We start from the raw sequence: 18,960 nt of genomic DNA, 5'->3' as shown, positions 1-18,960 counted from the left end.
GGGTCTTGTCCTGGAGGCTCCACCATCAGGGCATCTCTTGGAGCCTCTGTGTTTGTTAGCACTCCCCACACCCAAGCCCAGCTTCCTCTCAACTTGCTGAGGCATAGCCTCCCTCTGCTTCACAGCCCAGTTGAGTTGAGGGTCCTTGGTTTTATTATTGTTGCTCGTTTGCTACTGGTGGAAGCGCCTTATAAAAAATCACCGTCATCCCAGGAGTAGGACTTGCAAATAAATAACAATCTGTCAGAAGTAGAGATGGCAGGTTTTGCTTAATAGGTATTAGCGTAATATTTTACCCAAACATCTATCTTGCTCTTGGTAATGTCTTATCTTTGCCAAGTGCCCATCCTGATAAAGTGTTATTTCTGTCAAGCTGAGCTTCTGATAAAATCTTCTATTTTCCCCTCTCCCCAACCCCACCCCATCTATCCTGATAAAACCTCATACTTCATTTCTGATTTCCTCCCAAGGGATGGTTTGGATTTGTCAGGAATGGGTGAAAAAAGGGATGATAAGGGTTTTCCCTCTTTTTTTCCCCGTTGTTTCAATATAGATAGTCACGAAAATTGGAATATAACTTTAAGTAAGTCGAACTGATAAAGGAGGTTCGGAGACTCTTTAGAAGGGGGAAGAAGACGGCATAAAGGAGGGCAGACATTTATAGGCGAGGGGATGTTCAGGCAGGCTGTTGCTTGTTTTCTCTTGTTTTTAATTTACAATTGAGCTGAAGACGATGGCATTGATTTAGGTGACGTGGCAGTTTGCAGGAAAGGGGCGCTAGTGAAGGAATCAACCACCTTCACAGAAACATTTGCTTCCTCTTCTTGTTGAAACGTGTTAGATTGTTCTTCGCGGCAGCTACTCATGCTGTTGTGGGTTCCATGGCCATTACCCACTTAACCCTGTGCACATGAAGAGCCCTACTAACTAACTTCTCCTACTGACCTGCCTTCTAACCTCTTCCTTTCAGTATGTCATCAGGTTTAACTGTATCATGAGCACCACATGCCAGAGTTGGGTTCCCCTGGGGCTGTGTGCCCTGCACCAGCATGATAGCCACAGGCGGTGGGGTAAGTGTTGTGTGAAGGGCAGTGGCTTTGTCTCTCAAAACCAGTTCATTGCAGAGGAGAGGGGGAACGTCAGAGGGCCCAGAGAACATGATGCAGACCCAGCCACTCCTCATTGACGCTAAACCACCTGAAACACCAGAAGTCCCAGCAAGGAGTTTTCTCCTATGTTAATCCTCACTTCCACCCAATGCAGAGGAAGAGAACTTCTGCTCAGACTTGGCGTGTGCCTGATTGGAGGTGGGCAAACTGAGTGCCGTCACTGACATAGGGCGTGAAGAACACGCTAGACTTTGAGTCCTGTTTTGCAGTTAGTTTTCCTCTTACCTAGGGCATTTGTGAGACTACTGTCTTCCAAACACAGGGGAGAGTAGTGATGTCTGAGAGTGCTGTCTGGTAGTCCCTGTCCCTCCCTAGGAGTGCTCTGCCCTCCTAGTCTAATTACAGTCACACGCGGGGCGCCTGGATGGCTTAGTCAGCTGAGTGTCTGACTCTTGATTTCAGCTCATGTCATGATCCCAGGGTCGTGGGGTTGAGTCCCACATCAGGATCTCTGTGCTGAGCAAGGAACCTGCTTAAGATTCTTTCTCCCCCCAACCCCTGCCCTTGCCCACTCTCTCTCTATAAAATAAATAAAATGAAAAAAATCTTTAAAGACACACTCTCTTAAAGAATAAGAGACCCTAATTCTTTCCCGTAGATGTGAATTTCACTGTGACACTCCACCCCTGAAAGAAGATGACTTAAACGCCCGGGGGAGGGTAAGGAGCAAGAATGGGATGGGGCCAGAGTTTTGCTGATTTGTCTGGAGACCTGTAATACCGGCTACCCGCCAGTGAAATCTTTATCCCTTTGCCATCCAAACCAGATATTGTCAGCATTCCCCATTTAAAAAAAAAAAAAAAATCACAGAATTCCTTTTTGGTAAATACTTAATATGGCTACCAAGAATGATGGTTTAAGTTTTATGGCAAGTGTGGATTCACATAATTAGAAAAGGATAGCTTTGAACATCCTTAGTGTGACCAGCGTAAAAAATTTTAAACTTTGCTACAGTGTCCTCCCATGTGGTTCTCTTGATTTGAACAAGATTTTGTTAAAAAAAACACACACACACACACAAAAATCCTTGTTCAAAATTTTTACTGTAAAATATGACTCTCCCCAGCACATATGATTTGCCACTCTTGGAACCTATTAGTAGGATTTTATAAGGGCTATGAATATTACATATAAAATAACACATTTATTGCTGGGATTTTTTAAAAAAAATTAGATCAGTGGAAAAATAACTTAGGAAATCTTTCATCTTGAATACTGCCAAAGAGAAAATAAAAGAAGAAATTTTAGAATATTTCTGGGTCTGATTCTATAGTCGATCACCATATTGATGACTCCGGTGAGGATGGCTAGTTGATGTTTTGCTAAGGATAAAATCATCATGCCTGTTTTCCTTGGAGTGTTGAGGACTGTCCCTGAAGGGGAATGGTGTTCAACTGTTGTACACCTAGGAAATGTGGCTCAGGATACCAAAGGAAGGGGAAACACCACCTTCCAAACTCAACCACTGGAGGCCACTATGAAAACTGGGTGACTTGGAGGCCATGCTAAAAGTGATTGAAGTTAATGAGTTAAGTGGGGACAGAGGGTAATCAAAGATTACTTGGAATGTGAATTTATTATTACCCACTGGTTGTTTTTCCAGATTTGGAGTGACTATCTCCTCACATTTTCTGGGACACACCGTGCCCAGTAGTTATTTCCGGGGATCTAAGAGAAGAACTGGACCCCACTGTCAAATTGTTCAAACATATAAAAAATAGAGCACTGCTCACATTATCCTTTGCCTTGTTTGGTGATGGTTTGAATGCTATCAACAAGGTCCTTCTGTCTGTACTTAGACTCCTTGGGAATCAAAGAGAAATAGAATTGGCCAGATCTAAAACTGGAAAGACTCAGTTACTCTGCTGTGAGAATAGTAATTCAGAGACCAACTGTCTCAAACTTCCAGAACTTAGGATATTCGGCAGAAAACATTTGGAGCTTTGAAGTCCTTGAACCTGAAGTTTCAAGGGGCAAAACATTGACATCATTGCTCATTAAGATATACTTCAAGCACTTGTAGCAAAAACCCAGCTATGGATTATAGCAAATTGGTGCTAAAAATGTCTTCATTTTCTTGACTTAATGAAGCTCTTTAAGGCAAGGTTCTGGAAAATACTTTCGTGGAGGAGAAAAGTCAAATTGCATTTCGCCTATTATGACGAAACAGAACCAGGCTTCTTTCCCTGGCTTTTTAGAAGCTTGTGGGGAACTGTTTTCTTAACTGTTGTTTAGTCTTTGCCAGAGGATCTCCAAGGTCTTTGCTGGAACTCAAGTTTACTTTGGTTGCCAAGACAACTTCCAGAAAATCACTTTGGGGAGTTTTTGGGTAAAATGTTCCCTGTTTACCCCAACACAAGTAAGCAGCCTTTGCTCATCACCACTGCCATGTTCCTCCCTGCAGCAAGTCTAGTTCCACAATTCTGGAATTAGGAAAGTGTCCAGGCTGAGCCCTGTGTCTTACTCAGCCCAGAATTAGTGCCATATCCAATTCAGCTGTCATATGGACATCCATAGATCAAAATGTTAAAAAATATATATGTTTTTTTAAATTATTATTATTTTTTACATTTTCTTTATTTTTGAGAGAGACAGAGTGTGAGCAGGGGAGGGACAGAGAGAGAGAGACACACACACACACACACAGAATCTGAAGCAGGCTCCAGGATCCAAGCTGTCAGCACAGAGCCCGACGTGGGGCTTGAACCCACAAACCATGAGATCATGACCTGAGCTGAATTTGGATGCTTCACTGACTGAGCCACCCGGGTGCCCCCCAAAATTTTTTAAATGTGAGACTTTAAAGATGAAATTGAGTTCTCTAAATTTTTCTGAAGTGACTCTGGCTGCAATATTTATTTTGCAATTTCAGAATGTATTGAGGTGTGAAATTTTTATGTTAATTAAAGAGGAGGACATTGTGTTTAAAAAAATTACAAAATGCTTACTTAATGAACACAGCTTTATGTGGAAGGTGAGAAATTGGAGAATTCGTTCGGCATGAAGTGACCTGTGGGTCAAGAGAAGGGAGCCTAGAACCAGGGAAGCTGGAAGGTCTGGGAGCAGGTGGGGGGTGGTGGTGGGTAGCTGCTTTGGAAAGGGAGGCATTGACAGGATCAAAACAGCCCCAAGCTTGAATGCACTAGAACACCGGGCAACCTAGCTTCTAGGAATTCAGGAAGGTCCTGCGTTATACAATAGGAGCTGTCCTAAGAATACAGTTGAGACTCGGGCCGGGAAACGGGGGCCCAGTGTCAGAGCAGTAATGGAATTGAGTGTGGCAATGCTAAGACCTCCTTTGCACCTGAGCCATTTCTGAAATTTGCCTTCAGGAGCCAACAGGCACACTTGCAAGTGGGGGGTTATGGTGCCTTAGAAGATTGGGGGAAATGCCTAAATCAGGGTTTCTCAACCTTGACTGTACAGGAGGACCCCATGAGAGTGGCTGCTTCTAAAAATGCTAACTGGATTCCCACCTCTGAGCTAATTCATTGGAGAGGGGGCGTAAGGACATTGGGATTCCGTAGAAGTTACCCAGGGGATTGTAACGGCAGCCAGGATTGAGACCCACTGGACAAAGGCACCAGGAAATGAAGCAGAGGCAACACAAAAGTTAGACTGGACTTGTCTGGAGAGAGGACGAGCAGGAGACATTCTGGTTTAGAACATAAAAGGGCCATTGATCTGGAGCCAGTGAATCTGGGTTCAAGACTCTCCCTCTGCCATTTGCTGCTGGGATGACCTTGAACAAGTTAACTCGTGTGTCTTATTTCTTGTTTCCCTCCTGCCCCCCTTTCATAGTCAAGCTGGGAAAGTGAGAATGCCTGCTTCATTAGTGTTGCTAAATCAAATGAGACGGCGCACACGGCTTCCACGCACGGGCTTGTGCTCACTAGGAATGGTGACCAAGTGTTTGTTGAAAACGATAGAGGACCTTAAAGTAGATGGAATTGCTTCTGTGCACCGTCACAATGCAGGATGCGGTACCAATAGGGTTGAAGAACGTTATCCCTGGCATCTGTGAGTGAAGCTGGCAGAAATAGGGAGAGATTGGAGGCCAATGTTCTTAGGACAGGGGCTCACAAACTATGGCCCATGGGCCAAATCTGGCCCACTACTTGTTTTTGTAAATAAAGTTTTATTGGTACACAGCCATGCCCATGTGTTACACATTTCTGTGGCTGCTTTTGTGCTGAACTGGCAGAGCTGAGTACTTGCATCAGAGGCTGTATTGCCTGCAGTGTAAAATGTATTTATTTTCTGGATATTTACAGAAAAAGTTTGACCCCTGGTTTAGAATAAGATTAAAAGAATTGGTTTGGGATGGAATGCTTGAAATATAGTGATAGAAGCAAGTACTTTAAACACGGGGAAGGAAGAATCTTCAGGCCCTAGTGACAGATTGTACGTAGGGGGATTTTGCTGCATAAAGGTTAAGGATGCAGTGTCTTTCACGTGGGTAGAATGATACAGAATGACAGGCTTCCTGAAATCTGGGCATGAGTGTAGAATTTTGGTGTCCTTGACTAGAGAGATCTAGGTCTGTCCCCACTGGAAGGGGCTGGTGGAGTCCCCTACATGGGTGGCCTAAGGGCTGGGAGGCCACCCAGGTCCTGACCCTGCCTCTGTTAAGATCCCCTCCCCACCCGCAGTTCTGGTGGTGGATATCACACACAATGCTAAACACTAGCACTCTGGAGAGATCCAGAGCGATTCAGTGCACACAAATTGATTCAGGTCGTCACTTAGAACGTTTTGGATGGCAAGTCCCTAATCTCTGTCACCACACTGCACAGAGGTTGATTTTCAATTTACCTTTTTTGTTCTCAATCTTAGATGTTTTGCTTCTTAATTCAGAGCATTCATCTCAAGTGGATTCAGAAATTCAGATCTGATGATAAATTCACGTTTGTTGAGAATTTGGGAGGGAGGAGGAAGATGTTGTCAACTAAGCTTTTGAATAATGTCTGTTCTGACATTTTAAACTCTCAAGTGGGCTGAACCGCGGATCAACACATATAGGCATTATGTGACAGAGATGTACCATGTGTACAAATAGACTGTGTGTATCTGAATAATAGGACCTGGAAGGGAAGGTAATAGAGAAGCAAAAGTAAAGGAACTCAGAATGAGGGATCTTCTCTTGCTTCCAGGTTTTGTGCGGTAGGGTAGGAGGAAAGAGGAAATTCATGTGTCTCCTCTGATTAGGCCTGATGCTAAGTAATATACATACACACATACGCCTGCCCCCCCCCCATTTTATAGATGGGGACACTGAGTCACAGAGAAGTTAAGTCCTTCGCCTAAGGCTGTTATTTATTAGTAAGTGGAAACTATAACTCAAATTCAGTTCTTTCTTATAAGCGTCTGGGATTCAGAATAACTCTACCTGATTTCCTTTTCTTGGCTATTTCTCCCTCTCCTTAAGCACTTAATATTATCATGAGGCCACATTTTTCTTTTTTGTATATGATGAGGCCACTTTTTAAGTAACTGGTAGTTTAAGATTTGCTAGATCAATTTTTTATGCCTTTTTTTCTAGATGCCATTCCTTCCCTCTATCCCTTCCTCAAATGTTTGTCAAGTACAGGCAGTGTGCCAGGCCCTGAGGATAGAGAGACCAGGTTTTGGGCCGTGCCACTCAGTGTGGCAGACTGTTCTTGCCAGTTCTGTTCTTGGTCCCTGTTCTTGGTCCCTGCATTAGGGTTCTCCAGAGAAATAGATTACTAGGGTTTGCATGCATTTGTGTGTGTAAAGAGATTTATTATAATTGCCTTTTGCGGTTATGGATTTGGTCAAGTCCCAGGATCTGCAGGGTGATTGGCAAGCTAGAGACCCAGGAAAACTGACGATGTAATACCATTCAAGTAGCCTTCAGACCTAGGAAGAGCCAGTGTTTCCGTTCATAACCAAAGGCGGGAGGGAAAAAACAAAACAAACAAAAAACCCCACAATTTTCCCAGTCTGAGGGCTGTCAAGTAGGAGGAAGTTTCTTACAGAGGAGAGGGTGAGCTCTTTTGTTCTTTTGAGGCCTTCAACTGATTGGACGAGGCCCACCCACATTAGGGAGGGCAACCTGCTTTACTCAGTGTGCTGATTCAAAGGGTTAAGCTCCTCCAGAAACACTCAGAATAATGTTTGACCAAATATCTGGGCACCCTGTGGCCCAGTCAAGTGACACACAAAATGAAACATCACAGTGCCCAAAGTGCACTGCACTAATAAGGAAGTATGAAAATTATATAAGAAACTTCTAGAGAAATTGGACTTTGTGGCAGCCCAAGCATGTGATCAGTAGACTTGATGAAGAGGGTATAGGCCAATTTGTCAAATTCATGTGATGTATTGCATGTGGGTCAAGCTATGTACTGGGTACATGTGTTAGGGCCAGATTTTTATCCAGGATTGGTTGGGAGGAAAATTGGTTCTTTTCCACTGATGGTCTGAGAAGTACTGGTGTGGGCACAGCTGTCGACATAGGCCATAAAATCCCATGTGATGGGCCTTGTAGTGACAAGCTGTACCCAGAGCTAGGGGAGCACTCCCGGGAGAGACCAGAACCCATAAGATGTCCCCATCATTGGTGTTTGCAAAGCACCTCTGAAAAGGTGAACTTTCGCTGTCCTAACCCTTCCCCCTCCCCACCCAGAGGGCTAGGACAAGCCAAAACAAAGAGGTTAGGAACCAGAGAGATGAGTAGCCCAGGAACAAAAGCAAGAATCAGGATGAATGAAATTAGAATGAGCCGTGAACTTGGCAGAACAACAGGTCCCTTTGGTATCAAGCGGCATTGGGATCCATCCGCCAGGGAAGAGACACAGGGTCCCTGTGCACACGAGGCAGGGAAAGTCAGCTGAGAAGGGCCTGAGGCACATCTCCAGTATGCTCCCTTCCAGAAGCTGAACCTGGCCAAGGAAGAGGAAGGGCAGCTCAGGACAGCCTACCTTTAGAACAAACCAGAATTCTGCTCTTGATTGAGCACTTCCTATATGCCAGGTGTAGGGCACAGCATACATGTTGCCTTTCCCAACATTGGTTCCCCTCCTTAAGGCCTGGCATTTATCATTTTGTGTGTCTTCATGGTTGAGAAATCCATAGAGCTTTATTTTTTATTTTATTTTTCAAGTTTATGTAGTTAGAGTGCAAGCAGGGGAGAGGCAGAGAGAGAAAGAAAGAGAGAATCCCAAGCAGGCTCCACACTGTCAGTGCAGAGCCCTATATGGGGCTTGAACTCATGACCTGTGATACCATGACCTGAGCCAAAACAAAGAGTCAGACACTTAACCTACTGAGCCACTCAGGCACCCTGAGAAATCTATAGAGTGAAGCAAACACCTGCAGGCCTTGGAGAGCTAAGTTTGGTTAAAACCATTTGGGGTCCAGGGGCGCCTGGGTGGCTCAGTCACTTAAGCATCTGACTGCGGCTTAGGTCATGATCTCCCAGTTCATGAGTCCGAGCCCCATGTTGGGATCTGTGCTGGCAGCTCAGAGTCTGGAGCCTGTTTAAGATTCTGTGTCTTCCTCTCTGTCTGCCCCTCCCCTATTCTTGCTCTCTCTCTCTCAAAAATAAACATAAAAAAAAAAAAAACACCATTTGGGGTCTAAAGAATATTGATAGCATTTCCCCCTTGCTACCCTTGGAATTGTAATTGCTTGGGGATTACATAATTATGACTTTATTTATAAGCACATAATCAAAGAATTATAGGCATGCAAAATGTGGGGCTTTTGGGAGGGGAGCCAGAGGAAGTGATGAGGTCCTCCTGGGAGCCTACCCACTCCTCCACTTTGCTTCTGGATGAACTTGGACCTCACTGAGGCTGAAGGGAAGAAGGTTCAGAGATGCCACAGATCAGAATAAGCCAAGGTTTGTTGGCCCTTTTCTCCCATACGCTACTCAGAGAACAGCCCCGAGTTCAGAAAATGTACAGCCTTTAACACGCTAATTTATGTCATCAACTCAGCTTACTTATAATACCACTCACTCTCATTGGAAACTACTGGAACTGTTTGCCCAATGAGAAACAAAGCGCCCAGAGCTTTGTATTTCCATACCTTACTTAAGCCTCCCATTGCGCCTGTGAGGTTAGCGTTTCTGTTCCCATTTCAGAGACTGGAAAACTGAAGCTCAGAGCATTTAAGTAATCCCTCCAAAGAACAAATTTCTCATTTTCTTTTGTTGTGAATTTTCCGGAGCTTCTGGGTGCCTTCCTAAATGTTCCGGTGTTTTGTTTTGTTTCCATAAGAAAGAAGACCGCTCAAGCCCCAGAACTCTTAACTCCCAGCACGAAAGCAGGGGCGTGGCCCCATACCATACAGTCATGGAAACTTTATTTCTGCTCAGGCTCCACCCCAACAGGAAGGCTTAAGTGTTTAGAGTCTGACACCTGTTTTTGTTGGAATAACCTAAGACATTATCAGCACGGAACTACCCAGCACTGCACGGATGCATAGCGGGGCCCTGATGCTCATCTCTCCCCACCCCTGCTCGAAGGGTCGATGCCAGTTGAGCAAACACAATTGCCGTCAGTGGCCTATTCATTTTTATTCTCAGTGGAACTAATTTGGTTTTACCAAACAGGGAAACAGGTTTCAAAAGCCTGGGTTAGAGTTTGTAATTGGCCAGCTTGGGGACAATACAACCCTAAGCCACTGTGATTCTGTGTACCCACACATTCAGCCTCGGCCTTTAATCTGTGGTCCTGGGCAGTGGGATGCAGTGAGTCCTATATGCCACATTGATAGGAGGGGGCCAGGAGCTCAGGTGTTTAACCCCGAGGTGATTAAGAGGGAGAGAAATGAGTCATGTTTGTGAAGGCCCAGAGACACATCAAAAAGCCCTGGGCAGAGGCCGACTCAGTTCAGCAGCACAGGTGAACCCCGCAGGGTGTAATTCATTGCATTCTTTGATCCTCAAGTTTTGTGGGTTGCAGAGACTCTCTGGGATGGTTTGGAAGCTCAGTGGGGTCTGAGCAGGAAGAAGAAAAACTTGAAGTATGGAAAATGAGAAGCTTCTTTTTTGGCAGATGGCTAAGAGAGGGTAATTTTCTAGAGATGTTATTTTTGCTTAGTAGTCCCTAAGGCAGCCGTGTTGTAGCTGGATACTGGGATGTCTGCAGCACAGGAACAGAGAGGACAGACAGCTTTGAGTGTGTCGTGTTCCTGGGGCACCTGTGTACAAGATGTGGTATGCTAAGTACCTTTGGGAGATGGGGATGTTGCATTAATAAAATGTTTTAAAAATCCATAGCTCTCTATAGGGCCTCTTATGAAACTGTATTTAAGTGGAGAGTGTATAGGATGAGACATAAGAGAGACCTGGGGACGAATTCTGACACTCCTGGGAAGTGATACTTCAGAAACAGGGTTTTGAAGGATGAATAGGAGTTCACATAGGAAGACCAAAATAAACTTCTGTCGTTATTAATATTTGTTCTTTTTGCTCTCTTCCACTTTCTCCTTTTCCTCTTTCCCTTCCTCCTGCTATTTCTTCATATTCATGTGTGTTTTATCCAGAAGAAAAACGCCTACCAGGAAATGTGCCAAGGTGGGAAAAGACAACAGGGTATTTAGTTAGGAAAAATTATGATTGTCTTCTCTAAATAGCATGTTACTTTTTATCACCTCCTAAGTCATTCTGTTCTCAACTCTGTCCCCAGGTCAGTCTGGTCGCATCTCTTGGTCACTCACTTTGGATCCATCTTCCCTCGTGAGCGGAACAGATGCGTGGGGTGCGGGTCGGGGCTCGCGGTGTGCTTCGTCGCGGTTAACCGTCCCCCGGTCTTTCCGCCTCCCCAGATGGGAAGCCGGTGTCCCTGTCTCCGCTGGAGTCGCAGCCGCACAGCCCCCGGTACGCGGCCGCCGGCCAGCGGGAGCGTGAGAGCCTGGAGGTGCGCGTGCGCGAGGTGGAGGAGGAGAACCGTGCGCTGCGCCGGCAGCTCAGCCTGGCGCAGGGCCGCGCCCCAGCCCACCGCCGCGGCAACCACAACAAGACCTACTCCATGGAGGAGGGGACCGGGGACAGCGAGAACCTCCGCGCGGGCATCGTGGCGGGCAACAGCTCGGAGTGCGGGCAGCAGCCGGTCGTGGAGAAGTGTGAGGTAAAGAGCACCCCGGGGGCGGTGGTCCAGAGGCCAGCGGCCCTCACCCCTCGCAGACGCCACCGGGAAGCACCGCCAGGCGCCCGCAAAGGGCTGGCATTTTTGACTCGGGCCTACGTGGGAACCTTGCACGGCCGCTACCGTTGCCGTGTGGCCTGGCCAGTCGATTAGCCTCTCTGAGCCTCAGCCTTGCCATCTGAAAAGTGGGTACGAGAAGGCCTCCAGCACAGAGAGCTTACGAGGAGCAAAGGGATGGAAACCACCGCTTCCTTCTTTGCGGTTCCTTTTGACCCACTCAAGGTCTCTACGCCTAGTTGTCTTCCTGGGGACACCTGTTAATTTAGACTACGGTGTGAGTGGTGGACCTGGAGTTGTGGCCTTGCTGGGCAACAGTTCCCTTGGCCACCTCCTTCCTCACTTAACGATCAGTTTCTGGAGAACCAGAGAGCTGTTGCTTCTCTAAGGCAGTGTCTTGAACTTTTACAAGTGAATATCCTGCCCCCCACTTTTAGAGTACGCTTTCTGTGTTAGTAACTCTTTGGACATTTGGAGAACTTACCCGCCCCTTCTGCCTACCGCCCTCACCCCTCTTGTTTGTGCTTCTGTGTGCACTGAACGCAATGGCATGCACGTTCATTTCCTGCTTCTCCCGGTTCCCAAGGACAGGAATTAGAGCACCCCTGTTAAGAGCAAGGCCTTTTGTGACCCAGACACGCCCGAGTTCAAATCCCAGCTCTGATGGTTTCTGCCGTAGGTGCTGGAGCAAGTTACCTGACCTCTCTGAACTTCAGATGCCTCACCAATAAATTTGAGAAAATAATTCCTGCTTCGTGGGGGATTTATGAGAAGTAAAAGGGATGGGCCATATAAAGCCACAGACGGAACCTGGTTCGTAATATGTGTTCAATTGTGGTTAACTTTTGTTAATTTTGGTTAGATATATTACCTGCTGTTGCTTTATTCCATTTCCTGGCCACATTCTCAGAATACTAGACTTCAACCCCCCTGAAAACACTTGGCAAACAGCAACATGTTGTTCATGTGAGGGGAGTCCTTGGTTCTGTTGCTCATACTGCAGTCAGGGAATGTAGGGCTTGCTGAGCAACATAGACTCAGGTCTGGGGAAGGTCAGTGGTGAAGGAGGAGAGCCCTTGGGCTGGGAGGATTTGTCATGGTCTCTCCAGCCTGGATGAGGGGTGGAGAGGTGGACGCAGGTAGATGGAGGCTGTCCAGTGAGAAATGTACATGAGAGTATGAAGAATAGGAAGCAAGGTGAGAAAGAATGCAGGGCATGGGGGGCTGGTCAGGAAGCACAGACAGCCTGGGTCGACCTGTATTTTCATTCATTCTTCCATTCTTTCGTCCAGTAGTTACTGAGCCTCCGTTATGTATACCATGCTGTTCCCTGTGCTGGGAAATAGCAATGAACCAAACTCCTCTTGTCTCATGTTGAGGTGGGGCGTGGAGGAAGAAATGTTCAAGAAACAGCGAGTTGGGAACATCAGGACTTGTTAAATGCTGTGTGTTTATTCAGTCCTGCCTGCATGCCTGGTCCCATCCACGTAACCTTCCGCTGCCATCGGCAGTGGCCCGTGGTACTGAGTATCTCTCTTTTACATCTTCAAAAATGGGGACTCGGCAGTGTTATCAACTTCCCCCACTTTAGGCTGGTCTGGGAGGGCTGTAGTTTTGAGAACTTGTATTCTTGCCTGGGAGAAGGCTTGCTTGCTCTCTTGCATGTTGTCTGCTCTCAGGTTATGGCCCAGGTAGGAGGGCCCAGAGGGAGGAAGTATATTTATGCCGTTATGACTGAGACCCACTCAGCTGCCCGAGCATCAAGGAGGTCAAAAGTGGAGAGGGGAAAGGAAAAGAAAAAAGGAGGACACGTGTAGAGCAGAGGGAGAAAATGGGGGGCTTTCTCTTCCTCCCACGGTCTGTCTGGCCAGCAGCTCCCTTCCCCCCGTTCAGTTTTCAGAGATACACCTCCTATTTCTAACGAGGGCTCTGCCTGGAGTGCCTTGCAAAATCGTGTAGGCAAAACAGCTACTGAGGCTGGTGGTACATTGACCTACATCCTGACCCCATCGCAGCTTCATAGCCATGTGGCAACAAGCAGGTTGTATCATTTTCTGTGTCTCAGTTTCCTCGTTTGTAAACTACCGGTAACAAGATAAATATCAAGCTCCTGCCTCGTACTATGTCAGGGGTGACGATATATATTAGAACTAGAGGCAAGCTCTAAAATGTTGTTATTGGCATTAGATTTCACTTTTAAGTGTCAAAACATCCCAGCTAACCATGGCTTTGAGTCTTCTCTTGAAGCTTAAGAAGGCTGGAGACCTTTTGAGTGGGGATGTCTGTTTTAGGGATACAGGCTTCCTTTATGTTTCGCTCAGCTTGCTTGACTGGCATTCCCAAGGGGGTCTCTTTGTCCACAATGACTGTCCCAGCACTGGTCATATCTGTGCGTGCCATCCAGCAGGCAGGAAGGAAGCAGCGATAAGGCAGGGCATGTCACCTTCCTTTAATAATACGTGTTAGACATTTCACCATCTGTTCCCCTTGGAGCACGTTGTGGAAAAACATTACTGCAGGGCTGTTGGCAGCTGCCATCTAGCTGCAAGGGAGCCTGGAAAAGTTGGGTTTTTATCCAAGGAAACCATGTTCTCTGCTAACATTTTGGAGCTCTGCCACTTGAGAGAACAGATGTTAGGGTTACAGTGAACATTCCCTATCACATGGGTTGTGCCCAGACTCAGTTGTGACTAGAATTGGGTACCCAAAATGCATCTTCTTGGGACCCACCCTCAACCTATTACTTGAGGATCTCTGAGTGTAGGCTGCAAGAACATGGGCATTAAAGAAATCTGTGCAGGTGATTCGAGATAGTGGGGCATGTTTGGAGGCCACTGCGTGAAGGCACAACATAAACAATGGGGTTCTCTATATCCCTTTGCTCTTTGAAAGATAAAGTAGCACCATAGGAATTAAGATCTTGGGATTGTTGATTCTTATCATAACTTCTCTTTTAAAAGTCTTTTGACTTGCACCTGGGAATTAAGATTTCTTCATTTTTCTTTGCTTTCCCTGTGTGTCTTGATAATGTTACTTCTTAGGTGCTTAAGGTTGGTTTTGGTAGAATTATCTGTGATGAAACCCTGGTCCTGTTCAGAGTTTCCGTAGATGAATTTGGAAGTCTTCATCTTGCTGGCATCTTGTCTCAGCGTGGTCTCCTGGGTCCACATTTACCATGAGATGCTGACTTCATACCCATTACAGTATAAACGCTTTCTCTGTCTCCATCACTCGGTGTCTTTAAAGATTTCAGTGAAGAAGCCATAGAAGCAAACAAGAAATGTCAGTTAGTGGTGAGTGGCGTCAAAGTAGAAGTCTCCCTTCGTCACGACACTTTGGGATTACAAGTGCCAAAGCTGGTCCTGACGCCCTGTCAGAGCACAGCGCCTCATAACCGAGGATGTTGTCATCCTCTCTTGTTGCACTGAAACTTCTCTGGGGTATGACAAGTATTTCTGGAAAGTCTTCTGTAATGATGCCAGGCTGTCAGCCGAGATATCTGGTGATGGAAACAATGGGCCTTCGCCAGTCCCTGTGCCCTCTTATCGTTCCTAATTATGTGGCCTTCAAATAGCTGTCCATTTTATTCTTGCCTTTCTCTGTTGTCAGGGCAATGCTGTTTCAGCAAGGCACTGGTTTCTGTGTGCCATGGAACTTGGAGCAGAATAATCCTCTTTGATTTCCACTCGGGCCAGCGTGTGTATGGCTCTGTGTATTTTTCTTGCATTTCTGGTTCTGGTGTATTCTGAGAGTCCGCTCTGGTGCAGCTGAGAAGTCACCGACCTTGGAATCCAAATTCCTGACCAGGAATCTTTGCTTTGTCAGTCACTAGTCATGTGAGCTTGGGTGATTCAGTTACCCTCTTGTAGTCTATTTCATCATTACAAAATGAGAGTTATAATATGTTCTTCCCAGTGCAGTTGTAAGGCCGAAACGAGATAGCGGCTGGGAAACTAATTCTGCAAGAGTGTCACATATACTTACTCTGGGTGGTCCACTTTCCTAATGCTGCCTAACACACACCTAAAATGTAATGGCTTAAAACAATAGTGATCATTTTATTAGCTCTCTGGTTTTTTGGGGTCAAGGATTTGGAAAGGGCTTGGGTGAACAGTTCTGGTTTGGGGGTCCCTCATGTAGTTGCCATTAGTTCGTGGCTGGAGCTGAGCAGCGAGGGCTGGAGCAGTGGGCTCTGACCCAGCATCCTTCTTTCCTGTTGTAGACTCAAGGCCTCTCTGTGTCTGCCCCTATGGCTGGTTTGGGCTTCCTTACAACATGGCGGCCCCAGGGCAGTTGGCTGCCTCCGTAGCAGCTGAAGACTAAGTACAAGTACTCCAGTGACCAAGATACAACAGAAGCACTTTTTATGACTTGGCCTCAGAAGTCACACAGTATCACTTCTGCTGATAGTGTAATCTGTTAGTTGAAACAGTTCACCCAGTTTCGTGGGTAAAAGGATACACATTTCTCATCTCTCAGTGGGAGGAATGTCAAGCATTTGTGGATATACTGTAATATGGCAACAATTAATATTGTTATTATGGGAGATCAAGTGAATCGTACTCTCTGATGTGAGACCACCATTAGGGAAGTATGTCTCTCCTTCTGCACTGTGCTTTGAGCTTCATCTCTTAGTATTAATGTAATAGTAATAAAAGTTAACATTTACTCAGCCTTTAAAGTAGATCAGACACTATGCTAAAATTTACATAAAATATCTCATTCGGTCCACACAGCAGCATACTTTGTTTTACCCATTAGAAGCCTGCTAAGAAAGGTTCAATAATTACTTCAAAGTCATACTGCCTGGAAGTGGCAGAGGTCAAATTTAAACCTAAGCAGTTTGCTTCTAGAACCTGTGCTTGGAACCATTGCACTCCCGCTCTGTGAATTAGAGCGCCCGGGACCCACACTTACAGCCCCAGTCTGGCAGGTGCCCCACCTTGAAGGCTTCAGGGTGACCAGGCATGATGGAGGTCATCTTTCCCTTGGGGGCTACGGTAGCCCTGTGAGGGATACTCATTTCTCAGTAGGTTGAGGCAAGGGTATGTCTGTTCTTATAAAAGAAGTTCTGTTTTAAATTGCCTTCCAGATTGTGACTGCATTTGTTAACTTAGTAGAGGTGTACTGTTTTACGTTAGGCATTATGTTTATAAAACTTGACATCTTGCAGCTTCATTTTCTGGGCCCCTAACTAACTATACGGTATTTCGATCTATTGTTTTTACTTTGAGGATTTTATGGAATAACTCAGCAGTGGAGGGCTTGCCTGCCATCCTCCCATATGCATGTTGCTCTTGGAAGATGCTGTTGCAACATTTGGATTCAGATTTCGTTAGCTTCATAGGCGGTCTTTGGGGCTCCTTCAAGGATGTAAATCTGCTAAAATATCTTCCCTAAATGTCAGGCCTTGGAACTAGGGAATGGGTACAACTGGAAGAAACTTAGTAGGATTTTCTTACGTGTTGATTTTCAGGGAACCCTAGCTCCTACAGTGGTAACTTAGGTTCCCTCCTGTCCCCGAATCTGGTAATTACTGTTTCACACCAACTTATCCCCCAAACCCAATGGCTTCAAGTAACAAGCATCTATTTGTCGTACAGTTTATGGAAGTCAGGAATCTGGGGGCAGCTTAGTCGGACATTGTGTCTGTAGTTTTCTCGTGGGGTTGCAGTTAAGATGTCTGTGGGGGCTGTGACCATCTGTCAGCTTGACGGGGACCTGCTTCAGAGACGGCACAGAGGCATGGCTGGGACCTCAGTCCCTTAGGGTTGCTTGAGCGTTTTCACATTGTAGCAGCTGGCTTCCCCCCCGAATAAGTGCAGAACAAGGCAGAAACCACAGTCTTTTTTTTATGATCTAGCATTGGATATCATATACTGTTACTTCTGCCCGGTGCTATTGGTCATACAGACCGACCCTGATACAGCATAGGAGAGATTATTCAAGGGTTACACAAGCTGGCAGGGATCTTTGGAGGCAGTCTTGGAGGTGGCCACCTCACCGTGACAATGGCAAGGGGCCCTGTCTCCTGCAATCTCTTGTCTGTGCTTACCCTGGAGCAGTCCTGCCTTGATCTCTTTTCTATATTGTACTCTCTTACTATATTTTATTTCTAAAATGTACCATTAAGAACAACAAGTAAAGGTACAACCCTCTCGTGTTAAAGATGATGAAGCTGAAGTTGAGCAAAATAAAGGATCTGTCCTAATTTTACACAGTTGCCACCAAGGCCGAAATAACGAATGATTCCAGTGGTTCATTTCCATGTTCCTGTGTCTTCCGCCCTCTTGTATGGGAGGAAGGTGAAGGAAGCACCAACATTTGACATAGCAGAGGGAATTGGGCAGCTCTGAAACCCGTCTTTTCAATAGTGGGGGAAAGACTATCCCAATCCTTACTTGAAGGAGAGTTGGTGATAAGGGCAGAAGGAAAGAAACTGATGTCTGACCTTCAAGAATATTTAAGGCTCAATACCGTGAAGGTGGTGGACCCTTCAGCATAGTATAAACTCTTACATTAATAGTAACACTACTGATTTCTGATACATCTCTCCTACTTACAGGATGCCAGGCTCCTGTAAGATGATGAATCATCTCAGTTAATCTGTCCAGATTTCTGTGAGTTGAGAAATTTTTACCCCTTCTTTATAGATGGAGAAACGGAGGTTCCATTAGGTGCTAGTGTATCTTGAAAGATGGGGAGGAGTTTGTTAAGTGAGGTGAAGGACTAGGGCATATTAAATCGAGGGCATATTACGGAAGCAAAGAAACCCAGCAAGCCATCCAGCTTGACCGGGGCACGGACACCACGAAAAGAAGCGGGCAGGGCTTTTGGTGAGAATGATGCTAACCATGTCTGCTTTCACTTTGTGAGCAAGAGTTTGCTATGTGTGTGAGCTCCTGGACTCTTAATCATCCTAAATTTTAGCTGTGGAAGCTTGGGCTTGGTGAGGCTACATGGCTAAAAAGTGCAGGTCTACATTATAAATCTTTTTTGTTTTTAATTGTGGTACAGCAAAGCCACTTGACATGAAATGTACTCTCTTAAAAAAGAGATGTGTGTTTCAGTAGTGATAAGTATATTCACACGGTTGCTCAACAGATCTCTAGAACTTTTCCATCTTGTACAATAAACTATGTCTGTTAAACAGCAACTCTCCCATTGTCCCCCCCCCCCCCCCAGACCCTGACAACCACCATTCTGCTTCCTGTAAATGTGTCTACTTTAAAATTTTTTTTTCAACGTTTTTATTTATTTTTGGGACAGAGAGAGACAGAGCATGAACGGGGGAGGGGCAGAGAGAGAGGGAGACACAGAATCGGAAACAGGCTCCAGGCTCCGAGCCATCAGCCCAGAGCCTGACGCGGGGCTCAAACTCATGGACCGTGAGATCGTGACCTGGCTCAAGTCGGACGCTTAACCGACTGCGCCACCCAGGCGCCCCTAAATGTGTCTACTTTAAATACTTCATATAAATGGGGCCAGACAGTACTTGTCTTTTTTTCTTTTAATGTTTTATTACTTATTTTTGAGAGAGAGAGAGTGTGAGCAGGGGAGGGGCAGAGAGAGAGGGAGACATAGAATCTGAAACAGGCTCCAGGCTCTGAGCCGTC

The 18,960-nt window shown here is 45.9% G+C and overlaps 1 protein-coding gene across 4 annotated transcripts in view; it reads left to right on the top strand.

Moving 5' to 3' along the window:
• LARGE1 (LARGE xylosyl- and glucuronyltransferase 1) overlaps positions 1-18,960 on the top strand; it is a 538,054-nt gene that overhangs the window by 233,228 nt on the left and 285,866 nt on the right. For all 4 annotated transcript variants that reach the window (XM_053226710.1, XM_027070898.2, XM_053226711.1 and 1 more), the window contains one exon: positions 10,968-11,269. In XM_053226710.1, the coding sequence (XP_053082685.1) occupies positions 10,968-11,269 (302 nt within the window). The remainder of the gene's footprint in view (positions 1-10,967; positions 11,270-18,960) is intronic.

This window comes from Acinonyx jubatus, chromosome B4, assembly GCF_027475565.1.
Source record: "Acinonyx jubatus isolate Ajub_Pintada_27869175 chromosome B4, VMU_Ajub_asm_v1.0, whole genome shotgun sequence".
NCBI lineage: Eukaryota > Metazoa > Chordata > Mammalia > Carnivora > Felidae > Acinonyx > Acinonyx jubatus.
Note: the sequence above shows the minus strand (reverse complement) of the source record. Positions and strands in the feature narration are given on the sequence as shown.